Genomic DNA, 18,973 nt, shown 5'->3' on the forward strand with positions numbered 1-18,973 from the left:
CAAAAATTTTAAAATCTTCCCAGTACAATTCTGATCTTTTTTATACCACACTATAACCATCAGCCCAAGGCTATCATGAAAATTATATTTATTTCAATTATTAATACCGATAATTAACAGTGTCTGTGCTCTATTTGACCTTATGACCTTGAAAATGACCTTTAAACTTGTAAGTTGAAAAATTGATGAACTTCACCATCTGCAGCAATATGTCAATAATGATCCAATAATGGTTACATTTCTTTTAATTAGCTTATATGTTGTTGAAAACAGCTTAAACCTCTATTTTACCATATTTGACCTTATAACCTTGAAAATGACCTTTGACCTGAAATTTGAGAGCGGCATCCACCCCTATCTTTTTTGTCATCCCATAAGGGATATATTCCACATGGTTGCCTGCTATTAACAGAAAATGCCCCCCATGATGAAAAAGCTCACATTGGCCGCCCTACTAATATACATATATTAAAAAAAATAATAAATGACCAAAGATAAGATATGTACTTGAAACTCTATGTTTTTCATGAAATCATTTTTTTTTGTATAGTTTTTTTTAAATCATTATGTACTGTAAATGATAACTTGTGTAAATAGTTTTGTAGTAAGTAACAGCCTTGTGAAAAACACCAATATGGTGATCCAAGTGTTGCATCCGTTTTTAAATAAAGTTGTTATTATTATTATTATTATAACATAAAAAGGTCAGGATACCTGTATGTCCTAGCATGGGGGGGGGGGGGGGGAAATCCAGCATTATAGATTTGGTAGGGTGTGGAGATAACCAAACTATTTTTTCTATATTTCTTTTCTATATTTAGGCAAATTGCCAAGTATAACCATAAGCAAATTCAATCACTATCCTTCTTAAAGGTGGCAATCCGTTCACGAGACAAACATATACACACAATGCTCTACATAAACAAATTCTTTATTACAAGTCTTTGGGAGTGGAGTTGTAAATTGTCATTAGAAAAAATCCTGACATCTGACAGGACTTGAACCCAGGACCCTTGGATTGGCAGCCAAGCATCATAACCACCAGGCCACAACTCCACTCCAAGGGAGCCTCCTAAATCGGCGCCTGTAAGTACACGTCCCTATTGTAGTTGGACTAGAATTAACCACCCTAGCAATGAACGTGCTAATTAACAAGTACAGTAGTTAACACATACTTATACAAATAACATTAATTTATACTTGAAGTATATAACGTATATCTATTTACAACTGAATAATGTTCACTTGAACCTTGTCAATGCTAAAGATATTTTGATTTGATGATTTTTGGATAAAAAATAAGTAAAATAAATATAAAAACACTGCAAACACAATTATTGATAGGGCAGGATATTTCTTGAATAACAATCCAAACAAATCCATTGTACAATGAGGTGTGTAATGAGACGTACTTGGCGTTCCATACTTGCATCGTGTGGTTGGCTGATGTAATCTTTGATTGCCAAACCTGTGTTATGTATTGTTATTGTTGCTTTAAAGTTGTTTTATAACTCATTGATTATATACTAGCATTTATTATTTAAGTCACACAAATATATTACAACTTATTTCAAATTAAGTCTAATTTATTTTAAAAACGTAATTGTAGATTTGAAATCTCAGATTTAGATTAATTTATAGGGAAGCTAAGTACGGTATATCAAATCGCTATAAAAGTTTTAAAAAGGTAAAAAATGTCTCTGTAAGCTGATTAAAACAACCAAAATTGCCCTGAGAGCCAAAGCTTCCCTTGGCGACCCCCTGGCCCCCAGCCTACAGTTGCTCGCTGCGGTCGCAAAATAATTGGTGTCAAGAAAACCCCCCCTCTGATGCATTCTGGCTACGGGCCTGACAGTGTACTTCCAAAGAAGAGGTATTATTATTTCTCCCTCTTCACACCCTTTTCATGGTTTTATTTTCTGCTGTGCCTGCAAAATTATTGTTATTTTGATGTTGATCCAATAAAGATTAAAATTTTGAGTCACTTTCATTATTTGGAATAGGCTTCATACTATTCTATACCATCACCATAAAAGTTTTAACAGTTAAACAATAGAGGGTGCTATTACTTTTATATAAATCACCTTAGAAGTATTGGCACTACATCCCAACAATAGAGGGAGCTATACTATAATTAACCAAGTATTCAATTTTTTCAATGTAATGTTTGTATTAAGTTCAGTTCAAACTTTTGGACACATATTTGAATACATTTTTTTTTAACCTGTTTATTCAGTTATTAGCAAGATTTTTTTTTTTTGCTGATCAAAATTTTTATTTTCAGTAACTGCCTTCAAAAACATAGTTACTGCAGTAACTGCAGTAGAATACTTTTCAAATTAATCCTAATTCCTAAAAAATAGTTTCCATCACTTTATAGGATGGTGATGAATAACAAATTTTAATATAGAAAGATCCATTTAATTCAAAATGTATTTGATACATTAAAAAGAAACTTGGATTAAATATAATATTACATATTTATATGGAAAGGGTTTTGACCGATTTAATAAACTGCCAGGAAATGAGAAGTGAATGTAGCTTAATTTGATATGCGTTTAATCCACATTCTATTCTCTATTAAGTTCATTAATAAATCAACATGACAGGTCGCAATGTTCTTAAGCCCTGTCTACACTATCAAACTAGTGTGATATGCCCAAACATGGTACTAATATGCTTAAATATGGTAGTAATATGACATCATCATGTCCATATACTGTATGGGCACATCACATCTTGTTGTCACATAAAGTTTGATAGTTTAGACAGAGCTTTAGAAAATGTCTGCTACAAAGGAACATGTTTAATAAACTTTAATAAACAAAATGTCAAGTTAAATGTAATTAATATCAAGACAATGCTTATCCTGCAAATACTACTGTATAAAATCATTTTTGTAATGATTTCTAGTTCCAGGTTAAGGCAGAAATCATGAATTAATAATTGCAAGATAATACCTATTTCTTAAGGTCTGTCTACGCTATCAAACTTTATGTGACAAAAATGGGATGTGCCCATATATGGACATAATGATGTAATATCACTACCATATTTGAGCACATCACACTTTTTTTGTCAAACTAGTTTGCTACTGTAGTATAGACAGAGCTTTACAGCTTTACTCTCTCTCAACTATTATTAAAAAAACATGGATGTTGATGGGCATCGAATCCAGGGTTCCTGAAACTGAAGCCTATACCATAACAGTATACAAAACAATTATGGAGAAGAAGTATCAAATTAATTAACTTATCCATTGAATTCGATAAAAAGTGATTAAATGTAACATGAACTTTATACGACATTGATATTATTTGAGTTATCTGAGATAACAATTTAAATTGAAAATGTTGTTTTCTTAGTCAACAACAGGGTTTATGTTGTTGCTGATTAACATACATTCTCAGTAGAGTTGAAGTATACCGTACTGTCAATGCCAAACTCAATAAAATCATATACAACTCAACTCTCCCAATATCGGGCTCTGTGAAAACTGGAAACTCTCCCAACACCAGACTTTTCTTGAAGTCAACAGTCCCAAATTTAATAATAATAATAATACCACATTTATATAGCGCCCTTTTCATGAGTAATCATGCTCAAAGGCGCTTTACAAGCATTATTACCCCAGTATTTGTTTTGGGATCAAACACGTATGGAAACATACTCCCATAATGCAGCCGGTAACCAGCGCAAAGTTGTGTCTAGATCTCTGGGTACCCATTTATACACCTGGGTGGAGAGAGGCAACGTAAGTAAAGTATCTTGCCTAAGGATACAAGCAATGCGGCGAGAGTTGGATTCGAACCTAGGTCTGACGATCGGTAGTACAACGTCCAACACACTGCGCCACACGCCCTTACTAATGAGACAGTCGCTGTAATACATAGTGTGTATGAATAATTGCGTTAAAACAGGTTTAAATAGTTTTTAGTTTGACATTATATTTTAAAGATATACGTACTATTCTATTGTTTATCTAAAGCTCTGTCTACACTATCAAACTTTATGTGACAAAAAATGTGGTGTGCCTATTATATGGACATGATGATGTCATCACTACTATGTTTAAGAATATCACTACCATATTTGGGCACATAACACTTTTTTTTTGTCAAACTAGTTTAATAGTGTAAACAGAGCTTTAGTAATTAGAAACAAATGGTTTGTTTATGAAACATGAATATCCTTGATTTCGACGATACATTACGCATTTTTCTTTTTGTCAAACAGGAAAAAGCGACATAGTGGACATCGTTCGATCGCTAAGCTTGCCCACATAACTATTTATTATTGTGCAACTAGATAGGCCCATGGGAGCGCTACCTGCATGTGACAGCCTATGTGATAGCGTTGATACAGTAGCTACCAGATTCAGAGATTCAGATTTGTTTGCGAAAAACCTAAACATCAACAACTGAGAGCAAAACAACATACTTTAAAAAAAAATGTCCGTTTTTTTTTCTAGTTTAACAAAGTTTCATAGAGTGTGGGTGGAGTTGGTGGACAATCGGAAATTAATGGGATAATCTTCCACTTTCACTGACTTTTCTTTAAGCCCATGTACAATGAAATCCGACACTTACGAGAGGTTTGCCCAACAGGATTTAAGGGCTTTAAGCATCACATTGGCCTACTGCCAAATCTAAACAACTACAAAATGAACAGCAAGTTATCCTTTGAAACTGTGTAATCAAAGAAATTTTCTTTTGAAACTAGTATCTAATGGGAGCTAGTAAGAATGGTTTAAAGATACAGTTTCTGTTGCAACATGGAATGGAAATCAATTTTCTGTAAAAATTATGGAATAAGCAACTTTCTGTTAAAATGAAAAGCAATAGTCTCTTGAAAATATGGAATTTAAACTAAGCAAAGGTTGTGTTAAACATAATTTTCTGTTGAAATTATTAAATGGAATTCAATTTTCTGTTGCAACATTGGAATGGAAGCAAGGTAAAAATAGGCTAACTGAAACATAATCTTTTGTTAAAACTATGGAATAAAATCTACTGTAGGTAAAGATAGACTGGATAACATAATTTCTGTTGAATCTATGAAATGAAAAGCGATAGTCTCTTGAAACTATGGAATGGAATTCAATTTTCTCTTGAAACTATGGAATGAAATTCAATTTTCTCTTGAAACTGTGGAATGGAAATCAATTTTCTGTTGAAACTGTGGCTAGCTGAAACATAATTTTCTGTGGAATGAAAGGCAGGATAACATAATTTCTGTTGAATCTATGGAATAAAAGTTAGGTAAAACATCGTTTCCTGTTGAAAATATGGAATGAAAGCTGGATAGAATTGTATTCTTTTTCTGCAAATTTTGGCACAATTAATTTCAGTTTCTTACCTTAAAGGTGGAGCGAAACGACCCCCACCAACTGAGTGCCGCTTATAGATACTGAAATTCACCTGGACACTTTTTTCTGTGACATTTTTTGGTTCAGTGCTTTTTAACTGATCAGCATCCTACCAAATAAAAAGAAATTTAATGCCACATAAATTAAAAGCAAAAAAATATATAGTCAAATTGGCTGGAAGTCAATGGGTTTTTGGTTGAATTTAACTGTTTATTTTGTCATTTTATAAGTGAAAACATGATTATTATTATTATTATAAGTGATTACAATAAATCTTTAACTAAATAATGTGTACTGTAGGTAGGTAGGTCAAGTTCAATATTGAATATCGAAACGTGGCAGGCTGAAGACGCTTGACTTTTGACAAGATCGCCTAAATTTTTTAGTATATTAACTTTACAATACTTAGTGTTGTATATTCTGGTACAGCCGCTCCATAATCTCTTTGCTTTTCTTCCTTATATCTACTGTATATTGTTTTAAATTTATACTAACAAATATCTTTTTATTAATATTATAATAATAATAATATATCAACAATTTATTAAATAATATTTATCGCATAATATACAATCTACGATAATTAAATTAATTTATTAAATAATAAGCAAATCACACATCTACGCATAATCAAACATCGTATACTCTATCTCTAACAATTTTTTCAATCTTCTATCGACAAGCCGAAGTATAGTCGTTATCTCGCGACCGTTCTATGGTTACCACCAGTTAGGCTTACTTCATTAAGGCTTCTATGAATGGATGTACTTGTTGGGAGCAGGAACGCTAGTAGACCAAACCCAGTACCGTTTTTTATTACGATCAATCGGGAAATTACCTCACGATGATAAATATCTTTTAAAATTGCTCTTAATATTAGTTACTTTTGATTTTAATATTATATAGTTTTTATTTTAATCTTGTTCAACTGCATTGTTGTAAACTCTATTGTGTTTTTGTTTCGTAAACTTTAGCACACAAAACATCAAACGTAATGAATTCAGGTTATCTTTGATATATTACTAATGCAAATGTAATGATGCACATAATTAAAATAATATTAAATAAATTAAATTACAAGCAATAGAAAATCAACAATAATGCCATTAAAAAAGATGCTACTATCTATAGTATTATGAGATGATGGATAATATTTAAATTATCAGCATATATATTACTTGCAATAAAATAGTAAAAACACAGTTAAAGCACATATTTAACACACAGTCACAGTATCTTTTCATCTGATTGGTTAACTCAGTATCACATGCTGTAATTGTTCTATTGCATGTAAAAGTGATGTTGTTAATGGCGATATTGAATGATACTATTGAACATTCGAATTCTATGACTTTTAGGTAGTAATATCATTTTGTTTTTATTTTAATCTTGTTCAACTGCATGTTGCACTAAGCAACAATAAAGAATTCTTAAAATTCTGCCACATAAACTACTACTGTGAAAAAACCTAAAAACATACATTTTATTTCCATAAAAAATGTAGATACTGCAGCAACTGCAGCAGAATTTTGATGTGATCCATAAATTGATAAATTTAGTCAAAAGGCATATACTGTTACACAGCCTAATGAAATAATGTCCAAACTACTGTACCTCATACACTGACTGTAATTACCAGCTTGCAATGTATTCCCTCACAATATTGACCATAAAACGACCTACCGTAATAAGACTTATGCAAAAACTCCAAGCTAAAGGCACGAACGATACATCATTCAGAATTTAAGTACTTGCGTTAAAGTCACAAAATCAAATAAATCTAAAGATCCGACAAAATACAAAAATGTTCAAAGGCCGAGTAAAATCTATATCATGTATAGTACTTTCAAAAAAATGATTGAACTAAATAATTAAAATGTACTACATACCGGTTCAGTTTGATTTGCACTGTTAGACATTGCCGTTGCCGCCTTATCCACCATCAGATGACTGTAACGAAGAAGATAACATACATTAATTAAACAATATACGCAAATATCAATTATTTATTACTGTAGAAGATTATATGAAATATTAATAATGTATAGGAGATTAATATATTTGCATATAAACTTAATATTTTTAAGATGAATTCAATGAATTAATATAAAAATCTAACTAAGATTAGATTGTTAAAGTGGCATGTTTTAACAGAGATTTATTCCGCAGTGAGAGTTTGAAACGCACCCTAGCAAACTACCATTTGTTGGTAGTAGCTAATCTGTAGTTGAACATTTCTAAACATTAAGTCAATGTTTGCTGGTATATTCAATAAAACAATACATTGAAACATTATCAAATAGGGTGCTCTAAACTGTTTTCTTCTTTCTGTATGTATTCCTCGCTGTTGTTGGTTTGTCCAGGTATGCCAGGCATAAAATAGAATTTTCAGTAAAAACTGCAGTAACTACAGTGGAATAATTTTGACATGTATTTACTCTGTTGTTCCGTTGTACATTTTTGATTTAATTAAGTTAATCCGTGACCAGCTTTCATTTAATGATCCCACCTGACTTTTTGTTCCACGATCTAATCGGGAACGCGCTATCTGTTGATTTGAGAGGAGCGAATTCGACACCTCTATTTAAACGTCACCTTAAAACTTTTCTTTTTAATTAATTAGTAAGTGTTGTTAGGCGCTCTGTTCTTTGTAGGGCGACATATAAAAACCTGTATAGAATAGAATAGATCATGATCCTAAATCTGGTTTATTTAAAGAATTATTTGAAAAATTTGTTAAGCCCATTTTCAAATTTGCATTTAAAGTTGATTACATTATGAGTTGAACATATATATGAATATGAATGTAAATAATAATGGTTTATCGTGTAAGTCTAAACTTAACATAAATTGGTCTTTATGGGTTTATGCAACAACAAAAAGGCAACAATCAATTTCAAGTACAATCATACTCTGGAGCACTAAACACATTTTTCATTGGTTACTTTACATCAAAAGCACTCAAAAATTTGTAGATTTACTTAACTTGTATGCGGTGCTTTTCTTTGAAACTACTTACAGTATGTATATTTGCTTAATGGATTCAATGTGATATACAGTATAAATAAAAGATGTCGTTAATGTTGGATAATTTTTTTAGGCTAGAGGGCTTACAAATTGTTGCAATTAAAGCAGAGAATTGTTATAAGCCGAAGGCTAGAGGGCATACTACTGACTGGAAAGTGATTCCAACAAGATGGCGGCCGTAAATTTGTTCAAAAATATTATATAGTCTATAAAATAATAATCTAATATAATAAATTAGGACCAAATAAATCACAACACATTTTTTTGTTGAAGCACAGTAAAGTGTTTAAAATTAAATATTGTTTAATAATCGCAATGGAATAAATAATTTCTTGATAATTTCCAGAAATTGTTGTATACGAGGGTCATCAGAATGCTCAACGCATATATGTTGCATTATCGTACGGAGAATGTAAAGAATGCTTTCCACGCCGATACGCTTAACACACATGCGTAGTAGTGCGTGACTGCGTAGAGGTGTATTGAATGGTTGCTTGCAACCGTCATCTGGTTGGTTCCCCCTCCATGAAGAATCATTTTTGTAACTGCAATTACATTGGAGTTGATGATGTAGCCTTAGGCTATTAGATCTTTGAATTAAAGTCATTTCTGCACAAATTAAATTTTTTTATGATTTTCATTTTGCATTTTCAGAAAAAATAATCATGTTAAAATTACTCTACTACAGTGTTACTGCATTTTTCCAAGCTCATTACCCTGTTTATGCAATAATTCAGTTTCTTTTGGGTATACACAGGTGACTGTACTTCTACATAAAAACAAATTAATTACATACATTGTTTCAGTAAAATAATTTCAGAATAATTTTGACATGATTCCTAACTAAAAAATAGATTTTTACATTTTAGTAAAGTCATGGTTTGCAGTAATTTATTTCAAAGGGAAATAAAGTTTAGAACATTTGGTTGTTTTGAATGAATTTTCATATTTTTCAAAATGCATGGTGTAAATCGCAAACCTAACTTTACTTTTGTTTAAATGTGTCAAGCAAACCTTTAAAGATGTATTGTCCCCAAAAAACATGAAAAATGAAGATCAATTAAATCAGACTTTGAATAGGTTATTTGTAGTTGTAATATTAAAGTTAATCACTTTCGCAGAAAAAAACGACAAAAAAACAAATGTTTTCAAATAAAATAACATAATAAATGGCTAAATTCAACCAAAAATCCATTGGCTGGCAGGCAGCTGATTTGACACTTTTTTGTTTTAACACTTTGACTGCCAAACACGAAGATCTTCGTTTTTGGAAACACAACGCTTGACTGCCAAACACGAAGATCTTCGTTTTTCGCGTTTTTTTACGAAATCCGGTAGATAGGTTAATTATTGGTATATACTATAAATATGGACACTATATTCGGTCTGGACCATGAATATTTTTCTTTTTGAAAGTAACTAATCTGGATAAGAACGATTGTCAAAATGGTACCTGTCGAAATAACATACACCGCGCATCACAGTAGCGCGTACAGCGATGGTTTGGCGCATTGTGTATCGGTCGCGCGCTAGCTATGCCGCCGCCGAAGCATTACAAAGGTTTATGTGGATTGGCATGTTTGTTTGTTATCTGAATAAAAAATAATGGATGAATTTTCAATATGAAGTCTTTAATTTTATTATTGTATGTATACCCTAATTGTTTTGGTGTTTCACTGTAAGTGGCCGAGTTTCACGCAACAAACTTGTTTAGAAATGGTATGAATATTATCATCAGTTTACTAGCTAGGCTAGTAGTACTAGGCTAGCTAGGCTATAGCCTAGGCCTAGTCGTAAAACGGTTCCGGACCAACTTTAGACCTAGTTACCTAGGCCTGGTGTCTTTACTATGTGGATTTTGGCAAAACATTGATGTAAGATTTATGATTTATAAAATATAATAAATTTTTTGATAGTGATAACTTGTTTTTATAGGCCTACTGGTGCCGTGTAAGTAACTTTTTCGTTGTTTGTTGATCTCACCGGGCGATATTTTCATAATTGTGATGTCTTGCACAAATCGCGAATATCGCGACTTTCTTGCGCGAAACTACGAAAAACTCAAAAAGTGCGTTACTTTCATTTTATTATTACGATTTACATATTGCGATTTGAAAATCGTTCTTCGTACCATTGTAAAGCTAAAATCTTTATGATTATTTTAGTCTAAATTACATGTAAATCAGATCACATACATAGTTTCAATCAGCTTTAATAAAAACATCGAATTGGGCTATAAACGCTGGCGGTGGCAGTTTCTAACTGGAAAAACCTCTGGCAGTCAAAGTGTTAAATGACAATTTGTCAGGTAAATAAATTTTGTTTTAAAGATCCAATTTTTGGTCAAAGTGGATAACTATATTAAAATGGCATATTCAACAACAAAAAATGTAAACATTTTTTTTCAGGAGAAAAATACATCAAAAGCAATATATTATTTATTACCATGATAAATGAAAACAGGAATATACAGTACTACTGTAGGCCTACATGTTTATTTCATGATGGGTTTTACATTTTGTAAATGGATGACGTAAAATATTGACATCCCAAAAGCGAGAAAGAATGATTTTAATGTTTTATGCGTTTACTATTCACAGACTGCCTTCTAATATACAAATACTCATTTAACAGACTATAATCCTGTCTAAATACTGGTTTTTATTTAGTAGAATTTACTAAAAACGGAAGTAACTGTGCTTAGCCTAAGTATACCCATCTATCAAGTACAGAATCGCAAAGTTCAAATTAAAAAAAAAACAGTATTGTAATATTATAACATCTCAGTTTACATGCATTTTACTAGAATGTGATTGGTCTAAATAGCAAGATTGAAATGAATAAGCAGCAAGGTCAAATAAGCGGCAAGGTCAAATATAAAACAAGGTCAGATAAGCAACAAGGTCAAATAAACGCCAAACCGAAACTAATTTTATAATAGTGTACAGTTCGGATATTGTTCAATTTCATTGTTATCATCTGTTTATTTTATTTACTTTGTTCTTGAATATAGTCTATACTACACTGTGCAGTGATGATAATGAGATATAAATGTGGAGTACATTATCTCAGATCATTAATATATCACAAAGGCATACTAGGTTGAATGAGAAAATCACTATTGATCGTGTTTAGAATTATTAATTATTAGCCGTTTTAAACTAAATTATAAGAATAGAACAGAAAATAATTATAGAAATAATGTTATTAATTAAAATAATAATTTAATCAAACAGAGGATATTAAGGAATGATTAAAATCTCCATTGGAGTGTATCATGGACATTTTATAATATTGTATCACATTAAATGTAGTTCTATTTCATGGTAAAGTACTATTGACTGATTGTGTATTCGCCAAAACCATACCATACCATGTCAAAATTATTCTACTGCAGTTACTGCAGTAACTACATTTTGTTTACTCTATAACCTGTTTTGGTAACACTGTTTATTGCAATAATTGCCTCATAACTTCTACAGTAAAACAAATTTAATCATATATTTTATTGCAGTAAAAAAATGTAAATACTGCAGTAACTACAGTAGAATAGAATAATTTTGACATGGTACCTAATCCCACCATAAGTAATTTGACAAATCAGGACATCTTGGATCTCTGAATTTTCGTTTGTGATTGGTCAACCAAGCTTTAGCATAGTAAACAAATTCAAAAACACCGATTTGCTGAGCCTAGCATCGCGGGCCGATCAACACGAAAAGGTTCTCTGACAAGACCATTTTCTCCTCAAAAACATCAAATTAGTTGAAACAATATCACTATGTGGTACATAACATTACATTTTATGTACCGTAATTATATGCTGAAGAAAATAACAATAATTCCCAAATATTGAAATGTTGAAAGGTTCATTCAACAAACTAAAGGCGGAAGCCATGCTTGTTTCATCGTAAACAGAAGTGTCAACGAATCAGAGAGTGTATTTAATTTACTTTTACTAATTACTTATACTTACTTTAATTTTACTCTACATCGCTTTTGTTACAACAGGCTTCATATTTAAATACTAACATTTATAATCAATAGTATTGGATAATAGTGAGAATGATAAACGACTACAGATGGTCAATGAAGTGTGAACATTTACATGTGTAAATGTCACTGAAAGTTAATTTATACATTAAACTGATGATGATATATGACGGGATTGTGGCTAAAAATTTGATGTTCAAGAAATGAAGTGTATAGCTAGAGTGAATAAAAAAAAATTATATTTCTCAGAAGACTTTGTTCAAAAACATCTTTGAAAAGTTGTTAATTAATTGTAAAGTTATATTTTGTTTTGATGTTTTTTGTTTATCATTGCCATGGCAACATTTTCTATGCTCATCTAAAATCAAATATGTTATTACTATTATATAAATAATTTTCAAAGGTCAAATTATTTAAGAATGCTTTCAAGATGGATATTAAAGTCATCTATCAAGGTACAAAATGTGAAGGTGAAAAAGGCAGAACAAGAAATGATTAGGTCATAGGCCCATTAATGTGATTTCATTTTGCTGATGATCATGGCCTTCATATAGGATTGAAGTACTATGAAATGCATTGTGACCACTAGGCAGCCACATACTCAACTGCACTTTCACTAATTGCAAGGCTGAAATATTTACATACATATACAAAATCACTCATTAAAAATAAACATCAAATTATAGACAATCAGTTGCCCAAGGTCTCCCATAACAACCAAAAATGTACTAGTACGCTGGGCAACTGAACTTTATAATGAAGTATTGTCCCCTAATGAAAAATCAAGAAAATAAAAGCATACTTTGAATTGGCCAGTTTGTAGTTTTAATTAAGTTATTTACTTCTGACCTCTAGAAAAAAACCAACAGAAATAATGACTTCACTATTTAAGACAAACATATTTTTTTTATAATTTTCATATTATGTGACATAAAAATGGCATATTCAACAAAAACAATATCATTTTTTTCAGGGAAGTATATCTTTAAAGGTTTGTTCTAATATGCAACCCACTAAATCACCAAAAGAAACAAAGTTGTTTTTACCTTTTGAATACAAATCTGCTCTGTCTAAACTATCAAACTTTATGTGCAAAAAAATGTGACGTGCCCCTATATGGACATGACGATTGATTTCATATCACTACCATGAAATGACTATCAAACAGGGATGTAAATTAGTGACTCTCTAACCAAGATACATTTGTCTGACTAAGAAATGATCATATTCGATGAAAAGTCAAGGCAAATTAATTTTAATGGAGCAATTATACCCATAGTACAGTATAGCAAAACAACAATTTTTTTTGTGGACACTTTTTTTAAGATATATTAATAAATACATTATTATTTTGTATACATATATTTTTTAGAACAGAATTTGGTTCAAATTAAATTAAACCTGAAAGGCAATTAAATGAACGTGATAAGATTTATATATTTGGACAAAGACTTGTTAATGGACGATAACACTCAGAATGCCATCATAAATAGGAAAATTAATAACAATTTTGATTTACTTTTGACATATAATGATAAACAATAAATGCAAATCAAGTTTGAAATTAGAAAATGGCATATCATAAATACAAAATGTACTCATGCATATAGTGGGTGGCATGGAAGATACAGCTATAAATATAGATGCAGAAAAAGATCCATTAGTTATAATTTGTAAGTGTAGAACCTTCCCTTTGGTCGGACACTCTTATTCAGGGGACAACTTTAAAGGCCAACTGTGAAAAAACAATGAGCAATATAACGTATAATCATTATAATGTCTTAACACACAGTCAACCTCTGTTCAGGCATGGAGGTATAAAACGTCCATGGTTCAGGGGACACCTCTAAGGATGTGTCCCCGCTTAAGAGGGTTACTGAATTGTTACTGTACTCTATACCTTGTCAGATTCACTAAATATAATATTTAAAGTTGTTCAACCTTGAAGTCTGTGGTCTAATGTTTGCCCTGTTTGTGAGAGGTCACATGTTCAAATCATGTCAGTGGGTCTAATTTGTCACACAATTGATTCTTAGGAATCAATATAGTCTGGGCATATAGTCCCAAACCAGATACAGCCATCATCATTCCTGATGATGACCAACAACACTCTGAACTGAGATTGAAATTGCAAAAATCAATTTCATTTTAGACAAAAACCAACCAAACAGAAATATCTGCTAACTTTAAACGATAGAAGAATTTCGGTAAGCCAACAGGGCAACATTATCATACCATTGCAGGGCTGCCATTTCGAATCTTTCCACTACGCTACTCCTCAAGTGTCAAATGGGTCCCAATCAATGCCCTCCTGACCCGGACCAAGACCACGAGTGATTGGGCAGACGACAACTAACTGGCCTAGCCACTAGCTGGTGGTAGAGAGGTTGACAGATTAGCCGTAGCATTGATTATAAACCAATTAGAAATTAATTTATAAATAAAACTGATCTTTATTTACTTCTTTACGCTATATAAATAAAACGAACTCACTTACCTGTAGTTTGGAGTGCCCGCCACTGGCTCTAAACTACACACTAATACTCTAAGTACATAATCTAATCCGCTAAGATATTCCCATGCTCCAATCTCTGTGAACGAATTGACCAATCAGAGCATTCGAAATAGGCAATGACATAATCATCATCCTTGCTCACGGAATCAAAGGCAAAAAGCTGTATTGTTCACTTGATGTCATTTATTTAATACAACATATGATTAATAAACATAGACCGTACGCGTATGTATTATCATTAACAAGAATCTTTTCGAGTAGCCATAGCAGTCAGAACGTCAAACTGGTCCCATCGTTTCAACTATGACTTGATTCTAATAGTAGGCCTAGTATAGCCCTTACGAATCATCATCGTATTGAAAAACACGATTTATCCTATATATATTGATGCGTATTAAAGGATCGTAAATAGGGGATTCAATAAATTTACAAACGGAAACGATATACTATACAGCACCTCATTACACCCATTAGGCAGAGGTAGAGAGGTCATAAATCCGTTTAAGGGATCCAAGAAATTTACAAACGGATACGAGTAGGTTCTTGAACATTACACCCTCCCCAAAATTCAAAATCCTGGATTACATTCGCCACTGTCTTGGAAAAATGAATAAAAATAGTGATTATTTTTATATCAATTTATTGTATTGTTTTTTTTTCTTTGCAATGATTATTAATCCTCATCTACATTTGTTATAATAATAATAACAACTTTATTTAAAAACGGATGCAACACTTGAATCATCATATTGGTGTTTTTCACAAGGCCGTTACTTACTACAAAAATATTTACACAAGTTATCATTAACAGTACATTATAATTAAAAAACTATACAAAAAAAAAAATAAAGAAAAAAATGATTTCATGAAAAACATAGAGTTTCAAGTATATTTTATCTTTGGTCATTTATAATTTTTTTAAATATATGTATATTAGGAGCTGTTTGGTTTTTGTGTTTTAATTTTAGTAGACCTACTAAATGATACCAACGTATAATCGTGGTATATAATAGGCCTATTTATTTACGAGATGCGGTAAGGTATTCATGACGTCTACAGTTTTCTACAAAGCTTTTTTACATCAATAAAAAGTAATACTAATTTGTCATCGGTAACCAAAACCTGTATCTAATAATAGATTTGATTAAATAAGACATTCAGATTGCGCGATGTTAATCAATGGATATTATTCGCGTACACTGACAGATATAGGACTTGGTGATTAGGGATGCCCGTAGCAAAGTCCTGTATCTTATCAAAAAGGAAAATATTGAACTGCTCATTAGTTAATGTTTATTAATGAACAATATTAATCTTGGTTCCCACTTTGACGAAGACTAGGTTCTAGACTGTGGTTCGAATTAATATTAAAACAGATAGATATTGTGGCGTTTTATTTTTCTGAACATTTATCAATCATCGAAACTGTTTAATTGCGTACTGCCTTGTTTTTCAACGTCAGACGAAGTCACTGGAGACCGTTCATGCTTCGTTGTTTACAGGGGTAAGTTTGTTACTTCCTACCTACCTCCACCACCAACGTTAGCGATAACTGTGCTCATACCAACTTACAACGGGTAAACAACTAAGCCAGAACGCCGGGCCCCATGTTTCTTCCCATACTGTTTTCACTCACGAATTACTTCCAAGCCAATTCTCCATATCCCCCATGGGCCCTTTCCTGCACTCTCTCTTTCCATGCGTGCGCAGACGTCAGAGTTTTTAATATCCACACTGTTCTTAGCAACTTCATCTGTCAATATTTTTAAAATCCTAACGATATCCCCCACGTACGAACTACAGTAATAACGCAACACAACTCGTATAAAATGTCATTTTACAAAACCTTTTACACCTTACCTTTAACATTTAATCTATTATACAACAAACTCTACAAAATCTCATTTGTATCTTTGACCAATTCGCTCTTTAACTCGATCTAGTAAAATGTTAAAAGTCGCTGATGTTTTGCTCATAAACTCTACTGGAACACACGACTGATTCACATTGATGAATAATATGATGCAAAAGATGACGTTTGAAATATACCGAGAACAAAAAGGTTCTGAATAAAAATGGCATATTGCATGATTTTGATTTATAATGACGCGCTAAGTGTAAAATATAAATGTAAACAAAACAAAAACAATAAAACTTTAGCGTCATCATGACAACCAACATTTCAATAAAATAAAAAGCATCAACAAGAAAAACAATAACAACTGCTGACGTCATATTAATTTTAATTAGAGTAAAGGTCATTCCTTTAATATCGTTCACGTGTTTCATGTTTCGTCCAATTCCTTAAGAATTTGGAAATGAACTTCGTGATATCCGTTTCTGTTTTATCATTTTGCTTGATAAACGGATTGATATTATGTCCAGAAAGAAGTCAGAAAATGACATAGAAAACTGTATAGTTGGCCTAAACTTCATTTAGTTCATATAAAATTATTAGAATTAATTAGATAGCTCAGCTGTAATACCTTATAAAATACAATAAGCATAGGTCTACTCTATAGAAAATATATAATTAAAGAAAAAATACACAAACCAATTCAACAAACAACCAATTTCGAGTGCCGGTTACTTGGATAAACCGACAATGGCCTTACTCTACAAACTCACTAGAGGATATTACAACTAGCACCCCTATCGGATAATTGAGTCATCCATTAAGCCTTCTTCTGGGAGCAATCTAACATATTAATTTCTTTTCGCAACGTAGTCGTGTGTACGTTGATATTGCGTATACAGTATATTATCAGTCAATGAGAGATAATAACAATTAGTTTATAGAAAGTAATTAATATTAAACCTATATATATTTAATATTTAGTATGAATATTTACATGCGGGTCTATGTTGCGCGTGCGTACAATTGAGAACTAGTGATGTTTCTTCATAAATTTAAACACAAAAATAATAAAGCGGAAGAATATTATTATTTTTAATTTGCAAAGATTGTATAGTATAAAATACAGTACTTTAACATAAATTATAGATAACCAAAATCTTTTCTGTTCTGTTCTTTAGAACGGGAAAGATTTAATTTTGTAAAATCCAATGAAATTAATCTATCTCAATATCAAACACCTTTTACTTCATATTCCTTTTTTTCTCTGCTTACAAAATGGTGTATAAATCACACATATCCATCAAGTCTAGACTCAAAAGATTATTACATTTAACTAAATTAAGATTAAAATAAAACCTTAATAGGGTAGTATTGCTGCCAGCTATGACGTAGTGACATTTATACATAAACCTTGCAATGTATACTCTAACTATATATATATAAATCTAACTTATCTTCGGGGCTTTAATATTTGATATTTTTGACAGCAACATTTACGTCCTAGCTTCCCACTATTTACAAAATATGATTTTTATCTTGATCTACTGGATAATGTGAATTATAATGACATTATGGACGGCTACCGTGTACCAATATTTGTCTCTTTATTTTCCTATAAATGTCCGACTCAAACTGGTAAATAAAGTGATGTCCTATCTTTTGCATTAAAATGTTCGAAATTGTGGTGTGGGGTGGAGCGTATTCTCCCTTGAAAAGTGTCCTCTCAATGGTAGAATTAGAAATGTATCCTCACTTACCCGGCCCTCCCTATTCAGTTGACACTCCTATGATCTCGAAGGTGTCCCCTCAATATGTGCTCTACTGTGAAAAACGGACGGTACCGTGGATTGTATATGTGCAGTCGCGTGCTCAAATTAGTGTTTACCAACCAACCGACCGAAATTCCGACCAACCGACCGACATAGCGAGCTGTCGAGTCGCGTTGCACGCGAATAATTACTCTCGTAGATTGGTACATCTTGTTATTGTGTTTGTGGATTTCTTTTTTCTTAAAAAAATTTAATTTTCCTAAAAAAATATGTATCTTACCTTATGATTTAAGGTTATATTGATCAAAACGTACAAGAACACTTAAATTACGAAAAATACATATAAATAGTAAGCCTGATGTATTCATGATATACAGTGAATAAATTTAAAATATATTATAATTTAATGCTTTCTGACTGCTTTAATGATTTAACGTTTTCGG

At 31.7% G+C, this 18,973-nt stretch overlaps 1 protein-coding gene across 2 annotated transcripts in view; it reads right to left on the reverse strand.

The window, feature by feature from the left end:
- The window catches only part of LOC140054031 (tumor protein p53-inducible protein 11-like), a 68,962-nt gene that overhangs the window by 40,696 nt on the left and 9,293 nt on the right, over positions 1-18,973 (reverse strand). The window contains exons 1-3 of one of the 2 annotated variants that reach the window (XM_072098831.1): positions 14,886-14,971; positions 7,258-7,318; positions 5,359-5,477 (exon numbers count right to left, since the gene is read on the reverse strand). In XM_072098831.1, coding sequence (XP_071954932.1) covers positions 5,359-5,477; positions 7,258-7,311 — 173 coding nt within the window. In that variant the 5' untranslated portion in view covers positions 7,312-7,318; positions 14,886-14,971. Of the gene's footprint in view, positions 1-5,358; positions 5,478-7,257; positions 7,319-14,885; positions 14,972-18,973 lie in introns of those variants that run through there. The other variant, XM_072098832.1, reaches the window with a different exon arrangement.

Source organism: Antedon mediterranea, chromosome 7 (genome assembly GCF_964355755.1).
Source record: "Antedon mediterranea chromosome 7, ecAntMedi1.1, whole genome shotgun sequence".
Lineage (NCBI taxonomy): Eukaryota > Metazoa > Echinodermata > Crinoidea > Comatulida > Antedonidae > Antedon > Antedon mediterranea.